Consider the following 23,509-nt stretch of genomic DNA (forward strand, 5'->3'; position numbering starts at 1 on the left):
TGAAGCTGAAAACCAGAAAAAACTGAATTGAAGTTGAGTACACGACACTGAAGACGGTCTAACAGTTTTAAAAGACACTACACGTTAATGCTTCCAGTGGGTTATTTGCCCTTTGAAGGAAGCACCACACTAGACAACGGACTAGCATGCAACGCCCAGTGGCACAGTCGGAAAACATTCCTGTCGAAAAGTTTTTCGGCCTGAGGCGGGAATTGAACCCACAGAGTTCTGTTTGATCTTTCGACCTTGACGCTTGCTCCTACGGGGGCCAGCGACGAGGGCAGGATCAAACATGTCGCGCGTCGGTCTAGTAAGTGAAAAAGTGGCGTGATCGGTTATTGGTTTTTGATCCTTTGACCTTGACGCTTGCTGCTGGGCAGTGCGTCAAGAAAGCCAAGTTTTTTTTCCTTCCGGGTCGCGCGCCTATTTTTTCTGAGTGCTTTTATATAGCCGAGCAAACGAGTGAGGCTGAGAGTGGATTGTGGCTGCACAGTGAATGATGAAGGATCAATTGGTGAGCTCGTTTCAGAACAGAACACCCCTTTTTACCTTTATTTTTGTAATTAAAAAAAACTTTGAATGGTTCGACACTACAAGTGTAGACTTGCGAAAGGTTCACTTTATTCAACGAACTTTGGATGGTTCGCCACTGTAAGTGTCGGCATAAGAATAAGAGTGTTCTATGATGTTCCAACCAATCGAGTTTTTTGTTTCTTTTCAAATAAGTAAAATATAATAACACATGCTTTCGTCCTGACAGCTGTAGGAATGTTACATTTAGGTATTTGTTCAACAAACTTTGAATGGTTCGTCACATCAAGTGTCGGCATAATTTTCCACTACATAGAAATTGTTCATTTCAAATGAAAATATTATATTTACAAATAAGCATGTATATATCTCACAAATCATTATTTATCATGGTCTAATCGCTTATCAAAGTGAATCCTGTGACCCAACGATCCTTCCCATTAACAAACATCCCTCCCAGTAGCCTTTATGGAGATGCAGAGGCAAACACAGTCTCCAAATAGCAAAGGTTACACACTAACATTCCTTCCCCCAATCCCACCTGACTGCAAGGACGTGGCCGGCGCCGTTATTGACCCTGTATAAATAGAGGCACTGAATTATGCACATTGAAGAAGATTATGGCCAATCCCAGCCGAACTTCTAGTTGATTCTTTGTGCATTTTCACTGACTTCGGTCAATCACGGAATAGAAACCATTGATATGTGTAGTCAGTCTAAGCTAAGCTAAGCTGAGGCGGAAATCGAACCCACACTCCTTAGAACGATGCGGCTAAATGCCTTGGTGACACTAACCGCACGGCTACGAAGCCCACAGTTGAGGTCGAAATACGCGTATCTGTCAAAGGATACAAACTCTAGTGGAATTAACTGCCCATAACTGCAAAACAGTCACATTCAACATTTTTGAAAAATTGGAGTTAATACCGGGGAGAGTCATCAAATGATAAATACTTTCGATCAACTTACTGAAATCTGTGTGATTGTTTTAGAAAATTCGAAAAAATATGTTGTTTTGTCACATTGGTAATAGTAACCGCATAACAGTCACATAGAGATTATAAATGAGCCTCGTAATGTGATAGTAATGAAATTTCTCTCAGATTTATTTTCTGACAATTCACATAGTATGCGATATGAGTTGTACAAAATACCAGCCTCAAATAAGCATTTTTGAGTTCCTGGTAATTTTTAGAAATTTTAATTTCCTCCCATACTGCCATAAAATACACACTAAGTATTACATTTACTCAATGCCTACTTTTGTCGAATGTTACGAATATGCAGTTATGGGCAGTTAAATGGTATAGTACTAAATTCGGTTTTTTCATCTATTTTCAGAAAAAAAAATCGACATAGGAACGTATTGAATTCATATAATTAAAAATATATTAAAATATAATCATTAATGTTACCTATTATCTTTGCTCCTTAACTCCTGCATTGAAATATGTCGTGTATCTGCCATGACAATAGCTTTCATTTTAGGTGAAGATGAATCGAAGCCAAACCTAAAAATTTCAAGAGCACGAATCTAGCTGGTGGTGACCAATCGATTAAGTTTTCAGCTCAAACGGATGTCCAGGTCTTCAAATTTGTGCTCTTTAAAATTTGAGTTTTGGCTTTGATCCATCTTCACCTTAACTCTACCAAAACATAGTCAACGTCACTGCACAAGAAAGTATATTCTGTTTATTTAACCAGAGTTGTAGTATTTATGACAAGAAACATTCTAGATTTGGCATTATACTTTTGACCACACTGTGTTGTACGGTGGGTGTCATGGATTGAAATACAATGCTTTGTAGTGGATGCTACTATGGACATAGTCACATTAACTGCACTGCGCTCAGTGCTTTTTACCAGATTATAGTAAACTTAACAGATTTTTGTAGTCGGCTCAAAATCGTAGGTGCAGTTCTTAATTCTTAAATTTGCGTGCAAATTCTCTTGAGAATTCTAGATTACTTTTTCAAATTGACGTAAGTCACTGTACTACGGTTTTGAGAAAATTAATTAAGAAGAATCACAACCTACTACCTTCTAAAACTGTTTCAAAATTAACCCACTTTCTATCATATTTTCGCCATGTATATCGCTTAAATTTTGCATACAATCAGTTTGCATTCAAAAACTAGGATGTTTCTGTTATTTCCCACAACAATTTTATTACAAAATGATAAGACGTATTATGCAGGTACCTGCGACGTTTTTGTACCAGTGTACCGTTTTGATTCATATTACGGACAGCTTCAAATTCCGGACACTCTACTTTGTATGGGAAACATTTCACACGAAATGTTTCAATTTTTGCCGTTCAAAAGTTCTCAATTTCGAGGCTCTTTTTAGTAAGCTTTTTCCATAAAAATCTACGAAAACTTATAATGCCCAACTACCTTAGATGTCTCTTTAGTGGTTTGACGATATCAATTGATGATTTGACTGTTCCATTAATGATTATCATGAGCTGTCCGGAATTTGATTCAAAATGTCCGGAATATGAGACAAAAGTGAGGAAGCGTCCGGAATAAGAATCATGAAAAGGCCACACATTTTGATTTATTTAAAATTATTCAAGTTACGGAAGCGTATTCTTTACCCACCATTCGAAAGATAAGGGCTTCCTACGCTCGATAGCGCTGAGGAAGCAAAAAGAATGATTTATTTTGTATGCTCTATGTTGGTTTATACTTCACTGAGTCCTTAAGTGTCCGTAATATGAATCATAACGGTAAATCGACTCAAGTAGTGTTTTTTTTTATTCGTGGTTAAGGACATATTTGCTTGAGTACCAATATGGCCTTTAATATGGCACCTTACTTCCCCCTTTGCACTTCCTCCTCCCACACTTCTCACAGTGTTTTCGAGAGCTATCACAAAAAATGATTGTTTGGAGTTATTGTTGTTTGCATTTGAGGTGCAAATCTTGACTAAATGAGCTCCAAATGCGGTAAGACAAAACAATCAAAGTACACCTAACAACGATTACTCATATCACCGTCAACCTAGCAAAGAAAAGCTATCTTTGACATCGGGTTGCTTGTGGAAAATCTTACCGCGTTTAGTGTACCCACATTTGATATTTGCATTTCAAATGCGCACAGCAATACCGTTTTAATCATATTATGGACATTTAAGGCCTCAGTGAAGTGTTACTCATCGAAAAGAATACCGGGTACCCCCCGTTGGTTTGACCACATTTAATCTGAACACTTTTTAATTTGTACCCCGCTAATTTGCACATCGTTCAGATTAATAATGGTTCAAACGTCATTTAGCTCATGGAACGGAGTAAAGTGGAATGGAACGCTGTGGAACGAAATGCAGAATCAAAACAAAACAGTGAAAGAGGTAACCAGAAACACGTTTCTAGGGTGACTAGATGTTCAAATTAAAAATGAACCCCGATGGTTTGCATGAGGTACCGTTCAAATTAACGGGGGTGTATGGTATAAAATAAATCGATTTGTATGATTCCTCCGCGTCATCGAGCCTTGAAAACCCTTAGCTTTCGAATGGTGCGTGAAGATTTGGATTCCGCAACATGAATAATTTTAAATAAATGAAAATGTGTGGACTTCTTATTATTCTTATTCCGGACGCTTCCTTACTTTTGCCTTGATTCCAATTCCGGACAGCGCATGAAAATCATAATTAGAGAAGTCGAATTATCGATTGAAATCACCAATCCACTAAACAGACGTCTAAGGCAGTTGAGCATTGTAAATTTTCATAAATATTTATGAAAAATGCTTATTAACCAAGCTTCGAAAATGCGAACTTTTAAACGGCAAAAATGGGAATATTTCGTGTGAAATGTTCCCATACAAAGAAGATTGTCCGGAATTAAAAGCTGTCCGTGATATGAATCAAAACGGTACTTAACTTATCGTAGAGGGGCGTTTTTTAACTGAAAGTATTCCATAATGTGTAATTCAATTTTTTTTTAGTTTTTGATTGCAAACACGTAGTTAGCTGTGATTTGAATTGTAAAATACCACTCACTACCAAACCACTTCTTCTTCACGCACCGTGTTCTTGATTGCTGGCTTTCGGAGCCCGTTCTAAAATTCACTTATCATGGTATTTCTACTCACCGTAACAATTCAAAAATCTGATGCGATACTTGTGACACTTTAATTTTCTTCGCGCCATGTTCTTGGGAGCGATAAATTACTGAAATTCATCTATTTGTGCTCGAAAAACAACACCAGAACATGAATTCACTGAGAAAACATTGTTTATGAATGGAATGAGCAGATCTTACTGATTGGAAGTTTGTTCGTCATGACGCCGAGCCTATGTGACTGGATCTCTGCGATAAATCGTCTTTCGACGCTGGTTGAGTGACGTTGACAATGCTTCTTTTAGTTTAGTCGCCGTTTTTTAGTTTCCAATTGACTGCGACGATTTTCTACCCTGGATATAACGATTGAAATTAAAAGCTTCCTTCACAGAAAATGGAAATATGTATTTTTTTTATTCAAGATCATTATAATTGAATTCAACTTCACTGTAAAAGAGAAAGCTCATCAAGGATCTATTGAAAGTAAGATTACCATAAATATTTTCGATGGAATATATTTAAAATCACCAAATGAAAAGAAAAATCTCAACCAGGTGAACTTTTTGAAAGGTGTTCAAATCCTAACACTCAACATTGTGTCAGTCAGAGGTCAATCTTTATTCTACATTTTTGTTACACCCAACAAAAACTATTGAGTAGTATTCTTAAGAAAATTCTTGAGGAATACATTTTGGCTTGATGTCGATAGATATCTTTGTTACAAACAGAGTTGCACAATATCGGTCATATCAGCTGATGGCTGATGGACTAAAACTATCAATATCAGTTGCGAACTATCAATATCACTTGAATCTGACAACCAACAGCTGTGATGCGACATCGCACTCTAGATCACAATCACTGCAGAATGAGTGATCACGTGGTAATTACCCACGCTATTAATGTTTTTCAGTGACCAACACACAGTTTCAATCCGCCTGCAAGCACTATCAAGGATATCGTACTGATAAATTGCCATTTTATTTGCTTAATTTAAGACTAAACTTAAGCCATCAGTGATATCCATAATCTATCGCCATCAATGCACTGGTGATGGAGTAGAGAGCATGATGTTGATGTGATATGGAATGATCCGAATTTTATCGCAGTCGGCCTGTACAAATCAGCAAATTTTAAGCGTTGATGGTGACAGCAAGCAACTCTGGTTACAAAATCATAGCATATAAATTACAACTGTTGTACAATGTACAACAGCATGACAGCCCGAAGATTAAAATTCGATCGATTGGTTCTCTTGATTTGTGCACTACAAAGCTCGAGGTTTGGCTTCGATGCATTGTCATCTTGAGCTAAGAATCTTAAAAAGAAACTCTTGCTCCACCCGAATTTTTACCCAACTTTACTTTAATGAATATTTTGAAAAATGTTGTAATGAAATCCAAATTGCTTAGTTAGTTTTAGAAATACTGTCTCTCAAATGTCATATAAGGCGACACCATAACACCACTATATCAATTCTTCTATCGAAAGACCACATTCGAATCCCCTTTGCAAGTGCACGCCATTGGACGAATGACTGAAAAGTTCTTCCCTGTGAGTGCACAATCCGTTACAAAGCATTTTTTGCCTGTAATCCTTAGTCCCACTGCATAAATTACCCATTGTGCTGAGAAATGGTGTTTCCGAATTAAACCCTTCTACCAACGCAATGCTGTTGAGTGTTGAATTCATGGTATTTTTCTACCCTTTGGTGAATTCTAAGTCGTTAAGAATAAAATGTGTTCTAATAGTAATTTTATTTTAGTTTTACATATCTAACATTTGATTTTTGTATTTATTCCAGCGATTGCGATCGAACAGATACTGTCGCTCTGCTGTCAGGAAGGCGAAGAATGGGGAACCCAGCACAAGTTGTGTTCCAGCTTCAACAACACGTTGGAAATAGTTCCGGGGGAGCTGCGCGGCCTTTGTCTGTCCACCGTAGAAATCTGCTGCTCCAAGCAGCACAAGATCTACAAATGTACGGAAGGTCAAATTGCCGCCCGTCAGGGCCTCAGCTGCTCGCTTAAGGGTCACCATTCGGGGTCGGAGTTCTACACGGTAAGTAGGATAGAGTTTAGTGGCGGAAACTGTGCTGCTCTGGTTTGGCAATAACGATAACAGCATCTACCGGTAGGACTGCTGTGAAGCGTGCAAAATTGGTCTGGTTGTGGGATCCAGCTCGAGCAAGTGTTCGGTGGAACCGTTTGCCTTCGGGAGCCCGTGGGACGAAGTTTACGAAGGATGCTGCAAGGACATCAAGCAAGGAGACGATACGTTTATTTTGAACGAGGAAGATGAGAGTAAGTATGGTTTGATGGTGGGGCCTGCACAAGCTCGATTATGATTTGCTTTTTTTTGTGTGAATATGATCATATAATTTTAATCATATGCCACGTGTACCTGAGTAAACCATAAATTCATGTCAGGCTTGGATTTCACCATGAAGCAATCTCGTAATAATAATTAATGTTTAATTTAATGACGCCCATTGGACGCAGTGGCTTAACCACCACAACTCTAGTTTTAGCATATGCTAGCGATTAGTGTCATAAAATTGGAATTCTAACGAGGTGTGCCCCGATGACGGCCTGGTTTCAGCGAGAATTGCTCCTATCTGCTATAGGCGTTCTACAGTCAGTGCCAAATCTTACAGAATGTTCATATGAAATGACCCTATTTTTTATGTAATTTGTGTGTTCCCAGTGAATTACGTTTGATATGATTGCGTGAAGAAGGGCGGTGATTTGATTGAAATAATCCATGGATTTTGCAGGACTCAATTGACCTTGCTATAAGAATACATCAATCGTACTATAAAAACGCGATTTTTATTGTCTTCGCATTTTTTTTCGGTGCCATGTTCCTAACATTTATTTTTGTTTTATCACTTTATCGCTTTCGCACTCTTTGTTTGATTTCCTGCAGATAATCTTTGCGGTCGCTTTGAAAATCTTTGCTCACAAATTTGCGAAAACACGGAAGCTGGCTCGTACATGTGTCGCTGCCATCCTGGCTACACACTGCTTGATGATAGGAAAACCTGCGTCCAGATTACCTCCGAGGATGAAAATGAAATTTCCACCGATGAAATGGAAAGCTCCGAGTAAGTATTTCAGTTAAGTTTTGTAGATTTTTTTGTCTGCTTTATTATAATGATCAAATGTTCCTCATCACCGCATCAGTTGTCGACTTGGCTTCGAAAAAGACCAACGGACAGGTGAGTGCGTCGACGTGGACGAGTGTGAAACCGGCGAAGCTACTTGCGATATCAACAATCAGGTTTGTATGAATCTTGAAGGCTCCTACCGGTGTTTGGACATTCAGGATGTTAAATGTGACGCTGGTTACCGGTACGATCGCAAAGCAGGAAAATGTGAAGGTATGTGCATAATGGCGTGACATCATTATCAAATACTATGCAGCACTCGCTATCGCAAACGACCACAGAATTCATATTGACGCTTTCTTTTCATAACTATTTGTAACTCATTTCCCCTTTGCACACTGGGTCAGGAGCAGAATTTATCCGGACAAAACGCTTCGGGAGTGATTTTTTTCGGGTTGGTGTCTTTGGAGACTTAGCATGGATTTAATTACTCGTTTATTTGATGATAACAGTTATTTGGAAATTTCGCCGCATGTATGGTACTGCAATGCAAACTTTTTTCTTCACAATCTAGAGCTTTTGTGCCTTGGGCAATGTTTTAGAACCAAATAACCTATAATCGTAAGTACATAGATTCATGAAACTATTCAGAATATTGTACTACAAAATAATTTGGTTCATGCTTAAACTGGCTCCGCAATGCCTCATAGCACTTGAGCCTATGAAAAATAAGTCATTTTAGCTGTTTGATATTAAAACCAATGATTTTTTTTAATAATTGTAAAAACATACAAAAACTCAAAGTTTACTTAACAACAAATCTAAATCATCGAATGTGACTGATTGAGGTCTAGGACGCGAAATGAAAAAGTGTGCATCGCTACACAATCTACACAGCAAAAAATCCAACTTACTTGTGCCATCAAATTAAAGATTAATCAAATCCAATCCGAAAAAATGCATCTCCAAAGCGCTACAGGTTTTGTCTGGCTCAGTTCTGTTACTCCTGGCCCAGTGTGTTTTTGCAGTGCAGAAAAGCTACACACTATCTATCTCTTGCCACTCTCTCGTTTAGATATAAACGAATGCTTAGAGGGAACTGATGCTTGCAATAGGGAAACTCAACACTGCTTGAACGGGCGCGGAAATTACACCTGCCAGAACAAGGCGGTGGAAACGTGTTCGCCAGGGTTCATCTACGATAGTGCCAGCAAGGCATGTGAAGGTTTGAACATTGCTTTTTTTCCACACTACAGTGACGAGCCAACCACACTCCTCGCTCTATCTAATCATCGTTCCGATTTTTCCTCTTTCTGGACCTGTTGGCTTTTAAGTGCACTCCAATGGGACGTTTGGTTTCCCAGAGGTAGGAAAAACACTTTCATCACACTTTACCTTTGTTTCGTCCTTTGAAACACAGATATCGATGAGTGCGAGGACCAAGCTGCTTGTGACGAGGGCTTCGTATGCGTCAACATAAAAGGCTCGTACGACTGTATTCCCTTTGCGAAAAACTATCCAGTGTAAGTAACATGTATGCCTGATGCACTGATATCGAAGGCGATCAACTGTGGCAATTTAATTGATGAGGTTTTGTGAACCATTTCAGTACAAAAAAGAAAATGGTCGAATCATGCTCGCCGGGCTTTCGCCGTCATAACGAACAATGCATAGGTGAGTGATTGTATGGAGCTAACGATGCCTGCTATGAAGCAGTAAAAATGCGGTCAACCATTTGATGTACACCCTGCTGGAGATTGATCAAGTACAATCAAATTTTGTGGGGTAATCAGATATGTGGAAAACGTTACAGCTATCCCCCGATGTAAAACGTACTTCATCTATGCGATGTCCTTGTAGGAAGGTTTCTTAGGATTCCATGTAGGACGGAACCACGTAGATGAAAACTTGCAACTCATGAGATTTCGATTGCTGTCAAGTCAAGTCACTTGGATCGTTCAAATGGTTGCCGTTCCATGCCTTTGACAAAGTTTATTCACAGTAATATTCCGAACACCAAGACCTCGAAATCAATTTCCCCGTATAGACCGACACCCCTAATCATCCACATTTGGAAAAACTAAATTAAGCTTTGTTAAAAACATGCTACATTTCATTTGCCGTAGTTCAAAAGATTGTTCTTAGGACAAAGATATAATTTTCTGTTAATGAGTGAATAGCAATATTTTAAATGTTTGTAGGCATGAATGCATGATTTCATCTAGCATAAGCTTTAGATATTTAACTTCAATTAATTGTTAAATTGTCAAATCATGTCTACTTGAAAGTATCAAAGAAGTTTTTGTTGATGTGGGAATATTATGACTAGAGTTTTGGAAGCATTAGGAGAATTCTTCAAGAAAAAACATTCCAAACTTTTTTGCAATCCACTACAGATGACAAACAGGCCTCGTACTTTGGCGGAGAGGCCTGTGTCATCCACAAACATAGATTTTCTACATTCCTGAGGTAACTCAGGTAAGTCAGATGTGGAAATATTGTGTTATATGCTTTGAAGGAAGTCTTTCAGACGGAGTTCTGATAATTAACAGGGACATAGTTGAAATATGTTCTTGAGCTAACGAAGTACGATAATGATTCCAATTTAAATTATAGTAGGCACAGCTTTTCAAAAGGAAAAAAGAAATGAGTATGTTGGTGTATTTTGGAAAATCTAAGAAAAGAGTGATCGAGAAAATGTGACTGATCTAGATATAAGATCGGCTGTGTAGAAAGGCTGGTCACTACATGGCGCAGTTGGTAGGGAGGGCGTAACAGCTCCAAAAGAAGAAAGAAAAAAACAACATGGTTGATCAAATGTTCCGCCCTCGTTTGTGCAGACTTTTAGAAATAAGTGTCTACGGAAGGTCTCCGTTGCGATTAACGGTTTATGAAGAAGCTAACTTGTGGAAATAAATAAAAAAAAGTATGAAATATGCACAGCAACCGTATTCACTACTCAATTTCTCTGAGGTAGATGACGTTATTGAAAAAATGCGCTAATTTGTGTAAGTGATCATAAGGCAATCTGATGTTTTATTACCTTTCTCTTTCCTGCACACGCACGCTTATGGATTGTTTTCATACCGACAGAGTATTCCTTCTACAATCCTTAATGTTATATCAAAATTCCAGTTAAAATCGGAATTCCAGCATTCCAACAAATGTCTCAATATCCGTAAAAATACTTGGTGAATTTCCACCAAAACCAAAAATTGAAATCACACATTGAAAACCCAGGAATTCTCCCATAATTCCAGGAATCATGTTGAAATGGCATGATTCTCTTTGGAATCTTAGTAATCCTCCCCTAAAGATGAGGATCATAAATACTCTACAGAATTCCAAATTGCCATTTATACAGAAACTATACCAAAATTTTTGCTCTGAAGAATTCTGAGAATTCATATTGAAAACTCATGGTTCTTCTCAAATTTTAAATATACTGTAGAAATTATGGCAGTCTCACCGAAATTATTGGAAGCGCACCCTAAACCCCAAACTTTCAGTGCAGTCAACTGAATCCCTATAATTCCTACTTCCTAGTAAATAAGGACTCCCAGGAGTTCAATCATAAATTGCAATAAATTGTACCGAACTTCCTGGAAATATGCTACTGAAATCTTGGATTTTATAATCGAAATCTAATAATTTCCGTTGAAGTACCAATACTTCAGAAATCGAAAGATTTTATTCCAAAACCCATCATTCTTTCCAAAATTTCAAGACAGGATTCCCTTCAGAATAACAAGATTCTCTCCAATGTTCCAATTCCAAGAAGGAGTCCACGAATGTGCACCAAAATCTCAAGTGGATGCCGTTTGAATTCTCAAATAATCGTTATCGTTGGCAATACAAAAATTTAATCGACGAGTTTTTTTCTAGTATCTCTAAATTTCTGAATTTTTGTATACATAGTACAAAACCTGAACTTCCAATGCAAAATTCCAATCGCATTCTCATCGAAATCTTACAACTATAATTCTCCCTGTAGTAACGTGGAATTTCTATCACTATCAAAATTCTAGGAATCGTACCATAACCCCAGATAGTTTTGAATTTTCATTGAAATCGCAAATTGCAATCGCACATTGAAAATCTAGGATTTCTCTCGTAATTCCAGGATTCCTATTGAAATGGCAGGTTTCTCTTTCAAATCATCGGACTCCCTCCAAATTACCAGGATTCTGATCAGAATCATAAAATACCCGACAAAATTCTAGTTTTCCTTCATGTACACAAACTATACCATAAAACTAAAATTTCCCACGGTACACCAGGATTACTTTCGTAGTCCAGTGGAATTCGAGAATCAATCAAAATTCTTAAGTTTTCCTTCCGGATTCCGAACGTTCGTATTGAAATCCCAGAATTCTTCTAAAATAAAAAAAATCTTTATAAATTATTCCAGTATTACCGATATTATTGATCACGCTGAATAAATGCTAATGAAATCGTGGAATTTCTAATCGGCATCTATAAATTTCTGTCGAAATACCTATACTTCAGCAAACTAAAAATTTGTTCCAAATCCCATCATTGCTTCAAAAATTTCAAGACTCTTTGAAGATTTTCAAGGTTTAAGATTCTCTCTAATTTTCTCTCTTCGAAACTCCAGAATTCTTACAACATAACACCTGACATCTTACCGGAATCTAAGAGTTCTCCAAAACACCAGCAATCTTCCCTAAATCCTAGAATATTCCCCATAAAACCAGAACTACTGTAATCCCAGATCTCTCATCAAAATCTTAGATTTTTTACAGGAATCCAAGGATTCCAAGTCTAGAACTCGCGCTGGAATTTCTAATAACCAATTGATATCCAGCATTCGAACCAAAAATTTTTAACACCCTCCATAAACCCTGCACGCTTTCGGTAGTTTCCAATAAATCCCGAATTTCTTACTAGAAACCCAGAACTTTCATCGAAAACCTAGAATTCATATGGGAATCCCGAGAGTTCCTACATGATTTGCAGAAATCCTTCCAGAATCCTTGCAAAATCTCAAAATTGCTAGCCATAGAAATCTCAGAATTTCTTTCAGGGTTCATGAATTCCCACCAAAATCACAAAAGTCCCAAGAAACCTTACATGAAATTCCAGGGGATTTGTCATTGAAATCATGGATTTCAACTGGAACTCAACAATTTCTTCCGGAATCGTAGATTGCTTCAATATTTCTTAGGGTTCATTTGAATTACTGAGTTCCCATAGGTATTTCAGTATTTCTACTGGAATACAAGACAACTCTGTAAATCTTAGGCAGCCAAGCCTAAATCTTAGAATACCAGCAATAGAACCAGAACTACCAGAACATTATTACCAGAATTACCAGAAAAATACCCTGGAATATCTACATGCATCCAAGAAGTATTCCTACTGAAATCGCAGTATTTCTGATTCCAAGAATTTACACTGATTTATAGAAATTCGTATAGAACCCTTAAAAGCTTTTACCATATTCTTGGTAATCTCTGCAAAATCTCAGGATCCCCACTCATTTGGAATCACAAATTTCCCAACGGATGCGCGCTTCCGAAAGCATACTTACTTCGCTTTTTGGATAAATTAACTCAGATGACTTATGACCAATAGAAAACCCCTTCTAAAAACTTCGTACCTGTTGCTGCCCAGATCAGTTCGAGAAGAACCAGGTAGGTCATTGTAAGCCAGGAAGGGATTCTTTCATCATTGTGATGTATGTGGAAGATATAAACTGCTTTGAAAACACCCTCTCTGCGGTGGTAAGCAAAATTCCATTTCAAACTTAACATCAAGGGGGATGGGTCAGGGGAGTGCGCCCACTTCCCGCGTCACCAAAAACATAAACCTAAGGGTTTGCTGCCGAATGCTGGCCACAGAATTCGATTTGATTCGTATATGACTGAGATACAGCCATTTTCATATGAACACTCCTATATAAATCCGGATTCACCGGTGTCCTCTTCCGGGAGGACCATAATGGTCCAAAATGCCTACCTACGTTGGACAAAGTTCATCATTTTGACCAGTTTGGGGAACGAAAATATGCATGGCCTTTTTGTTTTCATGATGCTGAGTAAAACTGCAATAGAAAAACACTAAAAAGCCAAGGTTTTTCGAGTCAGATAAAAGCGGGAAGGGGTGTGAAGGGATGGGTCACCCCTCAAAATGTAGGTACACTAATCCCCTTTCCATAACTTTTTAAAGAATTGGATTTGGATGACTATTGACTGAGATCGAAGCAATTTTGTGATATAAGGTCCGTCCTGCCATTTTTCGGGTTAAATGCAGTGCTGTATTGATGAACAGTGATGAGCTGCCACAGCTCGTAATTATGTGATGGGGACAATAACACGATAATTTTCAGTTGCATTTCTCGAAGACTGAGAAGAAATTTCCTAGAAATAATTATTATTTTCAAGGTAAAAAAATCATTTTTTTATCGAAACATTTTTGCAATAAACATAACTATCCAATGCATAAATTGAATGATTTATTTGAATGGAAAACATTTAAGTGTTAACGAAACCAAACATTTATCTGACTAAAAAGTAATTGAAGGCTATGATTTTTGTTAATAATGGAAAAAATAATATTTTGATTACTTATATTGAGACATAGTTGAAAAATCAATGGATACTACAGTCATCTCTCCCTTACTCGATATTCTGTATCTCGATAATTCCCCTAAATCGATGGAATGCGCGGTCCCTTCAATCTAGCATGCTTTGATACCTCTATAAGTCGATAACTCTCTAACTCGATGTTCCCTAACTCGATGCTATCTGTTTCAGTTTCCCAAGTAAGTTTACCTTTCTCACTCGATATTTTCTTGAAAAGTTCCAAATGTCCTCCAAACGTTAATAAATTTAATGAATTTGATTATTATGATTTAATTGATAGTAAAATTAAAGTTTACTGCCAATTTCTGGGTGCAAAAATTTTTAATTTTTGCTGATCGGTAAAAAAGTGTCACACAGGTAAATGTAGTAAAATTGTATTGTTTTTCACGTAAAAATAACTATTCGGAATGTTTTTTGTCAAAATAAAAAGAAGTTCAAAATTTGAAAAATATGTGTTCTGTATCTCGATATCTCCCTAACTCGATGGTCCCTTCAATATCGAGTAAGGGAGAGTTAACTGTATATGCTAATTTTATTCATGTTTTTTTATACAGTATGATTGAATTGCTAATTTTATTCATGTTTTTTTTATACAGTATGATTGAATTTGTTCAACTCCAAAAAGAAAGCAATACAAACATAAATGAGTCGTATAAAAGGGTAACTGAAATAAAATGAGTCCTATACGAAGGTAAACTACAAAAGAAGCAGAAGAGTCCCCTGAGAGGGTAAGTTACAAAAGAAGAAAGGCCCCTGAGAGAGTAGCTATAACAAAGCAAGTCCCCCGAGTGGGTAAGCTACAAAAAGCCAGTCCCCTTAGAGGGTAAGTTACAGAAGGAGAAAGTCCCCTGAGAGGGTAGCTATGACAAAGCAAGTCCCCTGAGAGGGTAAGTTACAAAAGAAGCAAGTCCCCTGAGAGGGTAACTATAACAAAGCGATTCCCCCGAGAGGGTAAGCTACAAAAGAATCCTTGAGGGAGTATACTACGGCGGTTCAAAATTTAAAGAAAGGTTTAAAAACCCATTCTCCCATATCGTCCTTACTATCCTTACCATAAAAATAGCGTTCTATGAAAATTTCAACTTTCTCGGTGGTGATTTAAAGGTGGCCCAAGGACGATGTAGGTTTATATGGGAATTACTATGGAGAAATTTTGAAAATTGTTCCAAACACGTTAGTACTGGAATATTAGTATAAATTTAACATCCCATAGTAAAAACTTCAAACCATAATAAAGAACTTTGCTAAAGAGAGCAATACAATCTGATGAATGCTATTGTTTAGCTTCATATAGTTTTTTGGCCCTGCAAAAATCTACAAAAATCTCAAATAAAATTAGCTCAAAAAAGATTCGTTTCTTCAGCTACATCTTTAATTAGGATTTTAAGAATGAGTTTCCACTATGGGATAATAAGTTTGTAGTTACATAACACTACCAACGTGTTAGCAACGTTTTTCAAAAAAATTTCCATAGTCATTTCTATACAAACCTACATCGTCTTTGGGCCACCTTTAAATCACCACTGAGAATGCTGAAAAATTCACAGAGCGCTATTTTTATGGTTGGGATGGTAAGGAAGATATGGGAGATTGGATTTTCAAACATTTTTTAATTTTGAATCGCCCTAGGGTACACTTAAGAAAAGGTACCTTTAAATTCTGGTGCAGTTGAATATATGTTGTTCATTTTATCATTCGGTGGTAGGTCATTTGGCATAATGTCGTTTGGTATAAAGCCGTTTGGCATTGAGTCATTTTGCATAATGAGTATGAAACCAAAGATTTCTTAAGATGACATTCATTTTTAAATTTCTATTGATTCCCTCTGACTCATACTTTCCAAGTACAAACCCATTGCACAAATCCATGTGGATCGACACATGTATCATATTACCAGTTTATGTTGAGTGTATGGTACAAAAAAAAAGTCCCCTGAGAGGGTGAAAAACAAAAAAAAGATTAAAAAAGAAAATAGCTAGCACAAAGTGAGTCCCCTGAGTGAGTAAATTAGTAAATTCGACTCCCCTGAGAGGGTAAGGTACAAAAGAAGAGAGTCCTCAGAGAGAATAAGCAAAAAAGGGCCTTTTAGAGGGTAAGCTACAAACAAGGAGAGTGTCACTACAGAAGGGTTTCCGGAGGAGGAAAAATTGAATTTAGAAATATCCTGAAGAGCACTCGTCAAATAAAATTCTGCCGTTGGGATTACTTTGCGAATTATTCCATGAGCGATGATTGGCATCAACTTGCTGACCAGTGCATTGAAAAGGCAAATAGGCAAAGTAGTGTATCAACATAAATGTTTTTCAACAGAAATACTATAAACAAAAAAGTTTGGCTCTCTTTTGAGTCCGGATCCAGGTTTCAGTTTCAGTAATAATTGCTATATGTATGTTATTAGCAATTATAAAATTAAATAGCTCGTCCTCTTTACCATTCAAAGAACGAGCATTCCAATTTAAAATATTTAAATTATTATTTGGATCCATTAGAAAAACAATACAATCACCTCTCCACATCTAATTATCGAAGGGACCATCGAGATAGGGAGAGATCGAGAACAATTTTTTATTGAATACTAGATTGAAAAACACTCCGTTACCAAGAAAATAATAAACAATCAGACGTCATTGCACGTTCCTTATTCACTTGGAACTCCAAAAATTCCGTCTAGTAACCTTTGATATTGGTCAAATCTCAGACAGAGAGAAAATTGGGAACGAAAAATCAACAGGAACACATCGAGATAAGGAGGATATCGAGATATTGAGAGAGAAATTGTATGCAGAATGAAGGGACTTCAGAAATCATCGACATAGGGAGAGATATCGAGATATAGAACATCGAGATGTGGAGAGTCGACTGTAACAATTTAGTAAATTTTACACCAACTTGGACTGCTTCAGTCATAGTAGTGGTTTTGAACATTGTATCAATCATTTGATTCAATTGTTCAGTTAGAAATTTAAAATCGAAGGGAGACATGTAACATGAAGCAGGTACATTATCTGATGATTTTCCGTTAGTATTTTCTGTAGACGAAGAGGCGGAATAGAAGTTTGCTGTGATGGCAGGGTTGATTTTTATTTGATTTGAAACAATTAAAACGGTTACTCGTAGTATGAAAAAGGTAGGAATTTAAATTACCTGCTACGATATCGGCATAGGATTTTCCTTGGGTAAATCCATTCGAAATCAAAATATTCGAACGTTTACCCGACGGAATAAAATTAGTTTGTGAATGAGCATGATCATAACTTACCTGATTGGTATGATTTTTAAATCAAGCGATCGTTAACTAAAAAATGAGCATTGTTCGATACTCTACCAGGGGAATTCTGGAAACGAAAAACATGACTGGCACGCGTACAATCCCATAAGTTTGACTTATGATGCCCCCCAAAATAAGGCAAGTAAGGCCCCCCACCGCATTTTGCGCATACAAATTTTGTAGTATCATCTTTCACAGGACAGACGTCCTTAGCGTGAGAAGGACCTCCGCAAATCAAAGGATTACCTCTGGTAGCTTTCGCTAACGGGGCCAACGTAAAATCGAAGGCACGAGTCCAAACAAGGATCGAAAAGGAATTTATAGTTTCTAGCACTAAACCTAATAGCGTCTTCCGCTTTTCTACTAGCGCTGTACGGTTAACCTAATGTCGGAAGTAATGCGCTGTAAAAATCATCTAATGATCTATACTGCGCACTACTTCCGTAACGTACACTAACGTACAGAGAAGGCAGCGCTAGTAAAAAAGCGAAAGACGCTATTCGGTTTAGTGCACAAATGGGTATAACATTGAAAAGTACTGTTTTTGTAACAATGCGATATGGGACATTTCGCACAAAGACGTTCAGCATAACAACGTTTTGCATAAGCTTCTTAGCGGTACCAACTACCGTCTTTCATCGGGGGATAGCTGTATTAATAATTATTGTGCAACTGTTTTTTGTTTGGTATGGAAATGGAGGGGATTTTTTTTAATTATCGGAAAATTTGGGCCGGAGGTTCTCCGATTTGTATGAAATTTTCACCAGAGGTAGAGCTCGTGGATATATGATCAAAAGTGAAATTAAAAAAAAAATCATATTGGCCTATTTTTCCGGAAAAATCTAGATGAATTTTCACGATTTTCCTATATACCTCAAACTTTAAAAATTCATATCTCCTGAACTATGCATCGTAGAACAAAAGTTTTTTAGTGAAATCGAAAGGAAATTTTCTCAGCAATCTATTAAAAATATAAAAAGAAAAACATTTCCCGGAAAATTTTTCACCATGCAGAAAATTGTCGGAAAAATAGCAAAAAAACTATCGTCTGTATCATGAAAAATTTTCAAAAAATATTTTTTGTTTCATTAATCCATACTCTAACTTTCGTCCATAGCATAGCATAGCATAGCATAGACTGACTGTACATGTCAATGGTTGCTACTCCGTGATTGATCGGAACTGGTAATAATTGCACTGCGATCCAAATGAATAAGGGATGGGAGTTTCCGCTTATTCTCGGAGTGCAATTTTAGCAGATCTAATATTATTGATCAATAACGGCGCCGGCCAAGTCCTTACAGTCAGTTGGGATAGGAAAGGAATGTTAGGGTGTAATGATTGTTGCTTCTAGAGACCGAGAATACCTCTGCATCTCCACAATCACCACGGGAAGGGTGTTTATTAGTGGAAAAGGAAAAGATCTGGGAGTCACCTTTGGTCGGTGATGCGATCCATGGATAAGGAGGAAAAAAACGATTTATACTTTAAGCTAGTTGTTAGTTTTGTCTCAAAAATTTTTGGTAGAAGATTTAAAATAAACGTCAACATCTATAATGTCGAACCATTCAAAAGAAGTTTTTATTAATGGCGAAAAGAGAAAAATATATGCGTTTATTTTAAATTATATGAAACAGGAATAATGCCAACACTTGTAGTGACGAACCATACACAGTTTGTTTGAAAATTACATAGAAGTATTATTGAACATTTATGCCTCAAGAATAAAAGTCTTTGGTAGAAGTTTTAAAATAAACGTCGACATTCATAATGTCGAACAATTCAAAAAATATTTTAAGTAATGTCAACAATTTTATATGTACAGTTAAACCTCCATGAGTCGATGTTCCTTCACTCGATATCGACTCATGGAACCATACTAAAAATCAAATTTCATGGTTACTACGATGGCCCCCTCAAACGCCTTTCCATAGCATTGCTGTTCCATGACTCGATATTTCCATGGTCCCTTCAATATCGACTCATGGAGGGTTGACTGTATATTAGAATTGTATAAAACAGGCATAATGCCGACACTTGTAGTGACGAATCATACAAAGTTTAATTGAATATTACAAAAAAGTAACGCTTTCATGAAAAAATGTGTTATCATAAGCATGAAACGAGCTCACCAGTTGGTAATCCATCCTCGACTGAACATGAATATCTTTTCGCACTCACACAGCGCGAACAGCAAAACTTCTCGGCGGCCCGAAAACAAACCGTCTTGCTTGGGCTTTCCAAAACACTGTCCAGCACAACACGCAAAACAAAAAACCAAACTCCCGGCGTCCCGAAAACGAAGCGTCTTGTTTGGGCTTTCCAAAACACTGGCCAGCAAAACCCGCGAAACGAAAACCAAACTCCCAGCGTCCCGAAAACGAAGCGTCTTGCTTGGGCTTTCCAAAACACTGCCCAGCAAAACCCGCGAAACGAAAACCAAACTCCCGGCGTCCCGAAAATGAAGCGTCTTGCTTGGGCTTTCCAAAACACTGGCCAGCAAAACCCGCGAAACAAAAACCAAGATCCCGACGTCTCGAAAACGAAGCGTCTTGTTTGGGCTTTCCAAAACACTGCCCAGCACAACACGCGAAACAGAAAACCAAACTCCCGGCGTTCCGAAAACGAAGCGTCTTGTTTGGGCTTTCCAAAACACTGCCCAGCAAAACCCGCGAAACGAAAACTAAGATCCCGGCGTCCCGAAAACGAAGCGTCTTGCTTGGGCTTTCCAAAACACTGCCCAGCAAAACCCGCGAAACGAAAACCAAACTCCCGGCGTCCCGAAAACGAAGCGTCGTGCTTGGGCTTTCCAAAACACTGGCCAGCAACACCCGCGAAACAAAAACCAAGATCCCGGCATCCCGAAAACGAAGCGTCTTGTTTGGGCTTTCCAAAACACTGCCCAGCACAACACGCGAAACAGAAAACCAAACTCCCGGCGTCCCGAAAATGAAGCGTCTTGTTTGGGCTTTCCAAAACACTGCCCAGCAAAACCCGCGAAACGAAAACTAAGATCCCGGCGTCCCGAAAACGAAGCGTCTTGCTTGGGTTTTCCAAAACACTGCCCAGCAAAACCCGCGAAACGAAAACCAAACTCCCGGCGTCCCGAAAACGAAGCGTCTTGCTTGGGCTTTCCAAAACACTGGCCAGCAAAACCCGCGAAACAAAAACCAAGATCCCGACGTCTCGAAAACGAAGCGTCTTGTTTGGGCTTTGAAAAACACTGCCCAACAACACGCGAAACAGAAAACCAAACTCCCGGCGTTCCGAAAACGAAGCGTCTTGCTTGGGCTTTCCAAAACACTGCCCAGCAAAACCCGCGAAACGAAAACCAAACTCCCGGCGTCCCGAAAACGAAGCGTCTTGCTTGAGCTTTCCAAAACACTGGCCAGCAAAACCCGCGAAACAAAAACCAAGATCCCGACGTCTCGAAAACGAAGCGTCTTGTTTGGGCTTTGAAAAACACTGCCCAACAACACGCGAAACAGAAAACCAAACTCCCGGCGTTCCGAAAACGAAGCGTCTTGCTTGGGCTTTCCAAAACACTGCCCAGCAAAACCCGCGAAACGAAAACCAAACTCCCGGCGTCCCGAAAACGAAGCGTCTTGCTTGAGCTTACCAAAACACTGGCCAGCAAAACCCGCGAAACAAAAACCAAGATCCTGACGTCTCGAAAACGAAGCGTCTTGTTTGGGCTTTGAAAAACACTGCCCAACAACACGCGAAACAGAAAACCAAACTCCCGGCGTTCCGAAAACGAAGCGTCTTGTTTGGGCTTTCCAAAACACTGCCCAGCAAAACCCGCGAAACAAAAATCAAGATCCCGGCATCCCGAAAACGAAGCGTCTTGCTCTCCAAAACACTGCCCAGCAAAACCCGCGAAACAAAAACCAAACTCCCGGCGTCCCGAAAACGAAGCGTCGTGCTTGGGCTTTCCAAAACACTGGCCAGCAACACCCGCGAAACAAAAACCAAGATCCCGGCATCCCGAAAACGAAGCGTCTTGTTTGGGCTTTCCAAAACACTGCCCAGCACAACACGCGAAACAGAAAACCAAACTCCCGGCGTCCCGAAAATGAAGCGTCTTGTTTGGGCTTTCCAAAACACTGCCCAGCAAAACCCGCGAAACGAAAACTAAGATCCCGGCGTCCCGAAAACGAAGCGTCGTGCTTGGGTTTTCCAAAACACTGCCCAGCAAAACCCGCGAAACGAAAACCAAACTCCCGGCGTCCCGAAAACGAAGCGTCTTGCTTGGGCTTTCCAAAACACTGGCCAGCAAAACCCGCGAAACGAAAACCAAACTCCCGGCGTCCCGAAAACGAAGCGTCTTGCTTGAGCTTTCCAAAACACTGGCCAGCAAAACCCGCGAAACAAAAACCAAGATCCTGACGTCTCGAAAACGAAGCGTCTTGTTTGGGCTTTGAAAAACACTGCCCAACAACACGCGAAACAGAAAACCAAACTCCCGGCGTTCCGAAAACGAAGCGTCTTGTTTGGGCTTTCCAAAACACTGCCCAGCAAAACCCGCGAAACAAAAATCAAGATCCCGGCATCCCGAAAACGAAGCGTCTTGCTCTCCAAAACACTGCCCAGCAAAACCCGCGAAACAAAAACCAAACTCCCGGCGTCCCGAAAACGAAGCGTCGTGCTTGGGCTTTCCAAAACACTGGCCAGCAACACCCGCGAAACAAAAACCAAGATCCCGGCATCCCGAAAACGAAGCGTCTTGTTTGGGCTTTCCAAAACACTGCCCAGCACAACACGCGAAACAGAAAACCAAACTCCCGGCGTCCCGAAAATGAAGCGTCTTGTTTGGGTTTTCCAAAACACTGCCCAGCAAAACCCGCGAAACGAAAACCAAACTCCCGGCGTCCCGAAAACGAAGCGTCTTGCTTGGGCTTTCCAAAACACTGGCCAGCAAAACCCGCGAAACGAAAACCAAACTCCCGGCGTCCCGAAAACGAAGCGTCTTGCTTGAGCTTTCCAAAACACTGGCCAGCAAAACCCGCGAAACAAAAACCAAGATCCCGACGTCTCGAAAACGAAGCGTCTTGTTTGGGCTTTGAAAAACACTGCCCAACAACACGCGAAACAGAAAACCAAACTCCCGGCGTTCCGAAAACGAAGCGTCTTGCTTGGGCTTTCCAAAACACTGCCCAGCAAAACCCGCGAAACGAAAACCAAACTCCCGGCGTCCCGAAAACGAAGCGTCTTGCTTGAGCTTTCCAAAACACTGGCCAGCAAAACCCGCGAAACAAAAACCAAGATCCTGACGTCTCGAAAACGAAGCGTCTTGTTTGGGCTTTGAAAAACACTGCCCAACAACACGCGAAACAGAAAACCAAACTCCCGGCGTTCCGAAAACGAAGCGTCTTGTTTGGGCTTTCCAAAACACTGCCCAGCAAAACCCGCGAAACAAAAACCAAGATCCCGGCATCCCGAAAACGAAGCGTCTTGTTTGGGCTTTCCAAAACACTGCCCAGCACAACACGCGAAACAGAAAACCAAACTCCCGGCGTCCCGAAAATGAAGCGTCTTGTTTGGGCTTGCCAAAACACTGCCCAGCAAAACCCGCGAAACGAAAACTAAGATCCCGGCGTCCCGAAAACGAAGCGTCTTGCTTGGGCTTTCCAAAACACTGCCCAGCCAAACCCGCGAAACGAAAACCAAACTCCCGGCGTCCCGAAAACGAAGCGTCTTGTTTGGGCTTTTCAAAACACTGCCCAGCACAACACGCGAAACAGAAAACCAAACTCCCGGCGTCCCGAAAATGAAGCGTCTTGTTTGGGCTTGCCAAAACACTGCCCAGCAAAACCCGCGAAACGAAAACTAAGATCCCGGCGTCCCGAAAACGAAGCGTCTTGCTTGGGCTTTCCAAAACACTGCCCAGCCAAACCCGCGAAACGAAAACCAAACTCCCGGCGTCC

General features: G+C 39.5%; 1 protein-coding gene across 6 annotated transcripts in view; it reads left to right on the plus strand.

Moving 5' to 3' along the window:
* LOC5563695 (fibulin-1) overlaps nt 1-23,509 on the plus strand; it is an 87,058-nt gene that overhangs the window by 50,282 nt on the left and 13,267 nt on the right. For 3 of the 6 annotated variants that reach the window (XM_021853840.1, XM_021853842.1, XM_021853841.1), the window contains exons 3-9: nt 6,402-6,658; nt 6,735-6,900; nt 7,526-7,703; nt 7,783-7,979; nt 8,782-8,931; nt 9,127-9,229; nt 9,316-9,380. In XM_021853840.1, coding sequence (XP_021709532.1) covers nt 6,402-6,658; nt 6,735-6,900; nt 7,526-7,703; nt 7,783-7,979; nt 8,782-8,931; nt 9,127-9,229; nt 9,316-9,380 — 1,116 coding nt within the window. Of the gene's footprint in view, nt 1-6,401; nt 6,659-6,721; nt 6,901-7,525; nt 7,704-7,782; nt 7,980-8,781; nt 8,932-9,126; nt 9,230-9,315; nt 9,381-23,509 lie in introns of those variants that run through there. The other 3 variants (XM_021853845.1, XM_021853843.1, XM_021853844.1) reach the window with 3 other exon arrangements.

This window comes from Aedes aegypti, chromosome 3 (assembly GCF_002204515.2).
Source record: "Aedes aegypti strain LVP_AGWG chromosome 3, AaegL5.0 Primary Assembly, whole genome shotgun sequence".
Classification (NCBI taxonomy): domain Eukaryota; kingdom Metazoa; phylum Arthropoda; class Insecta; order Diptera; family Culicidae; genus Aedes; species Aedes aegypti.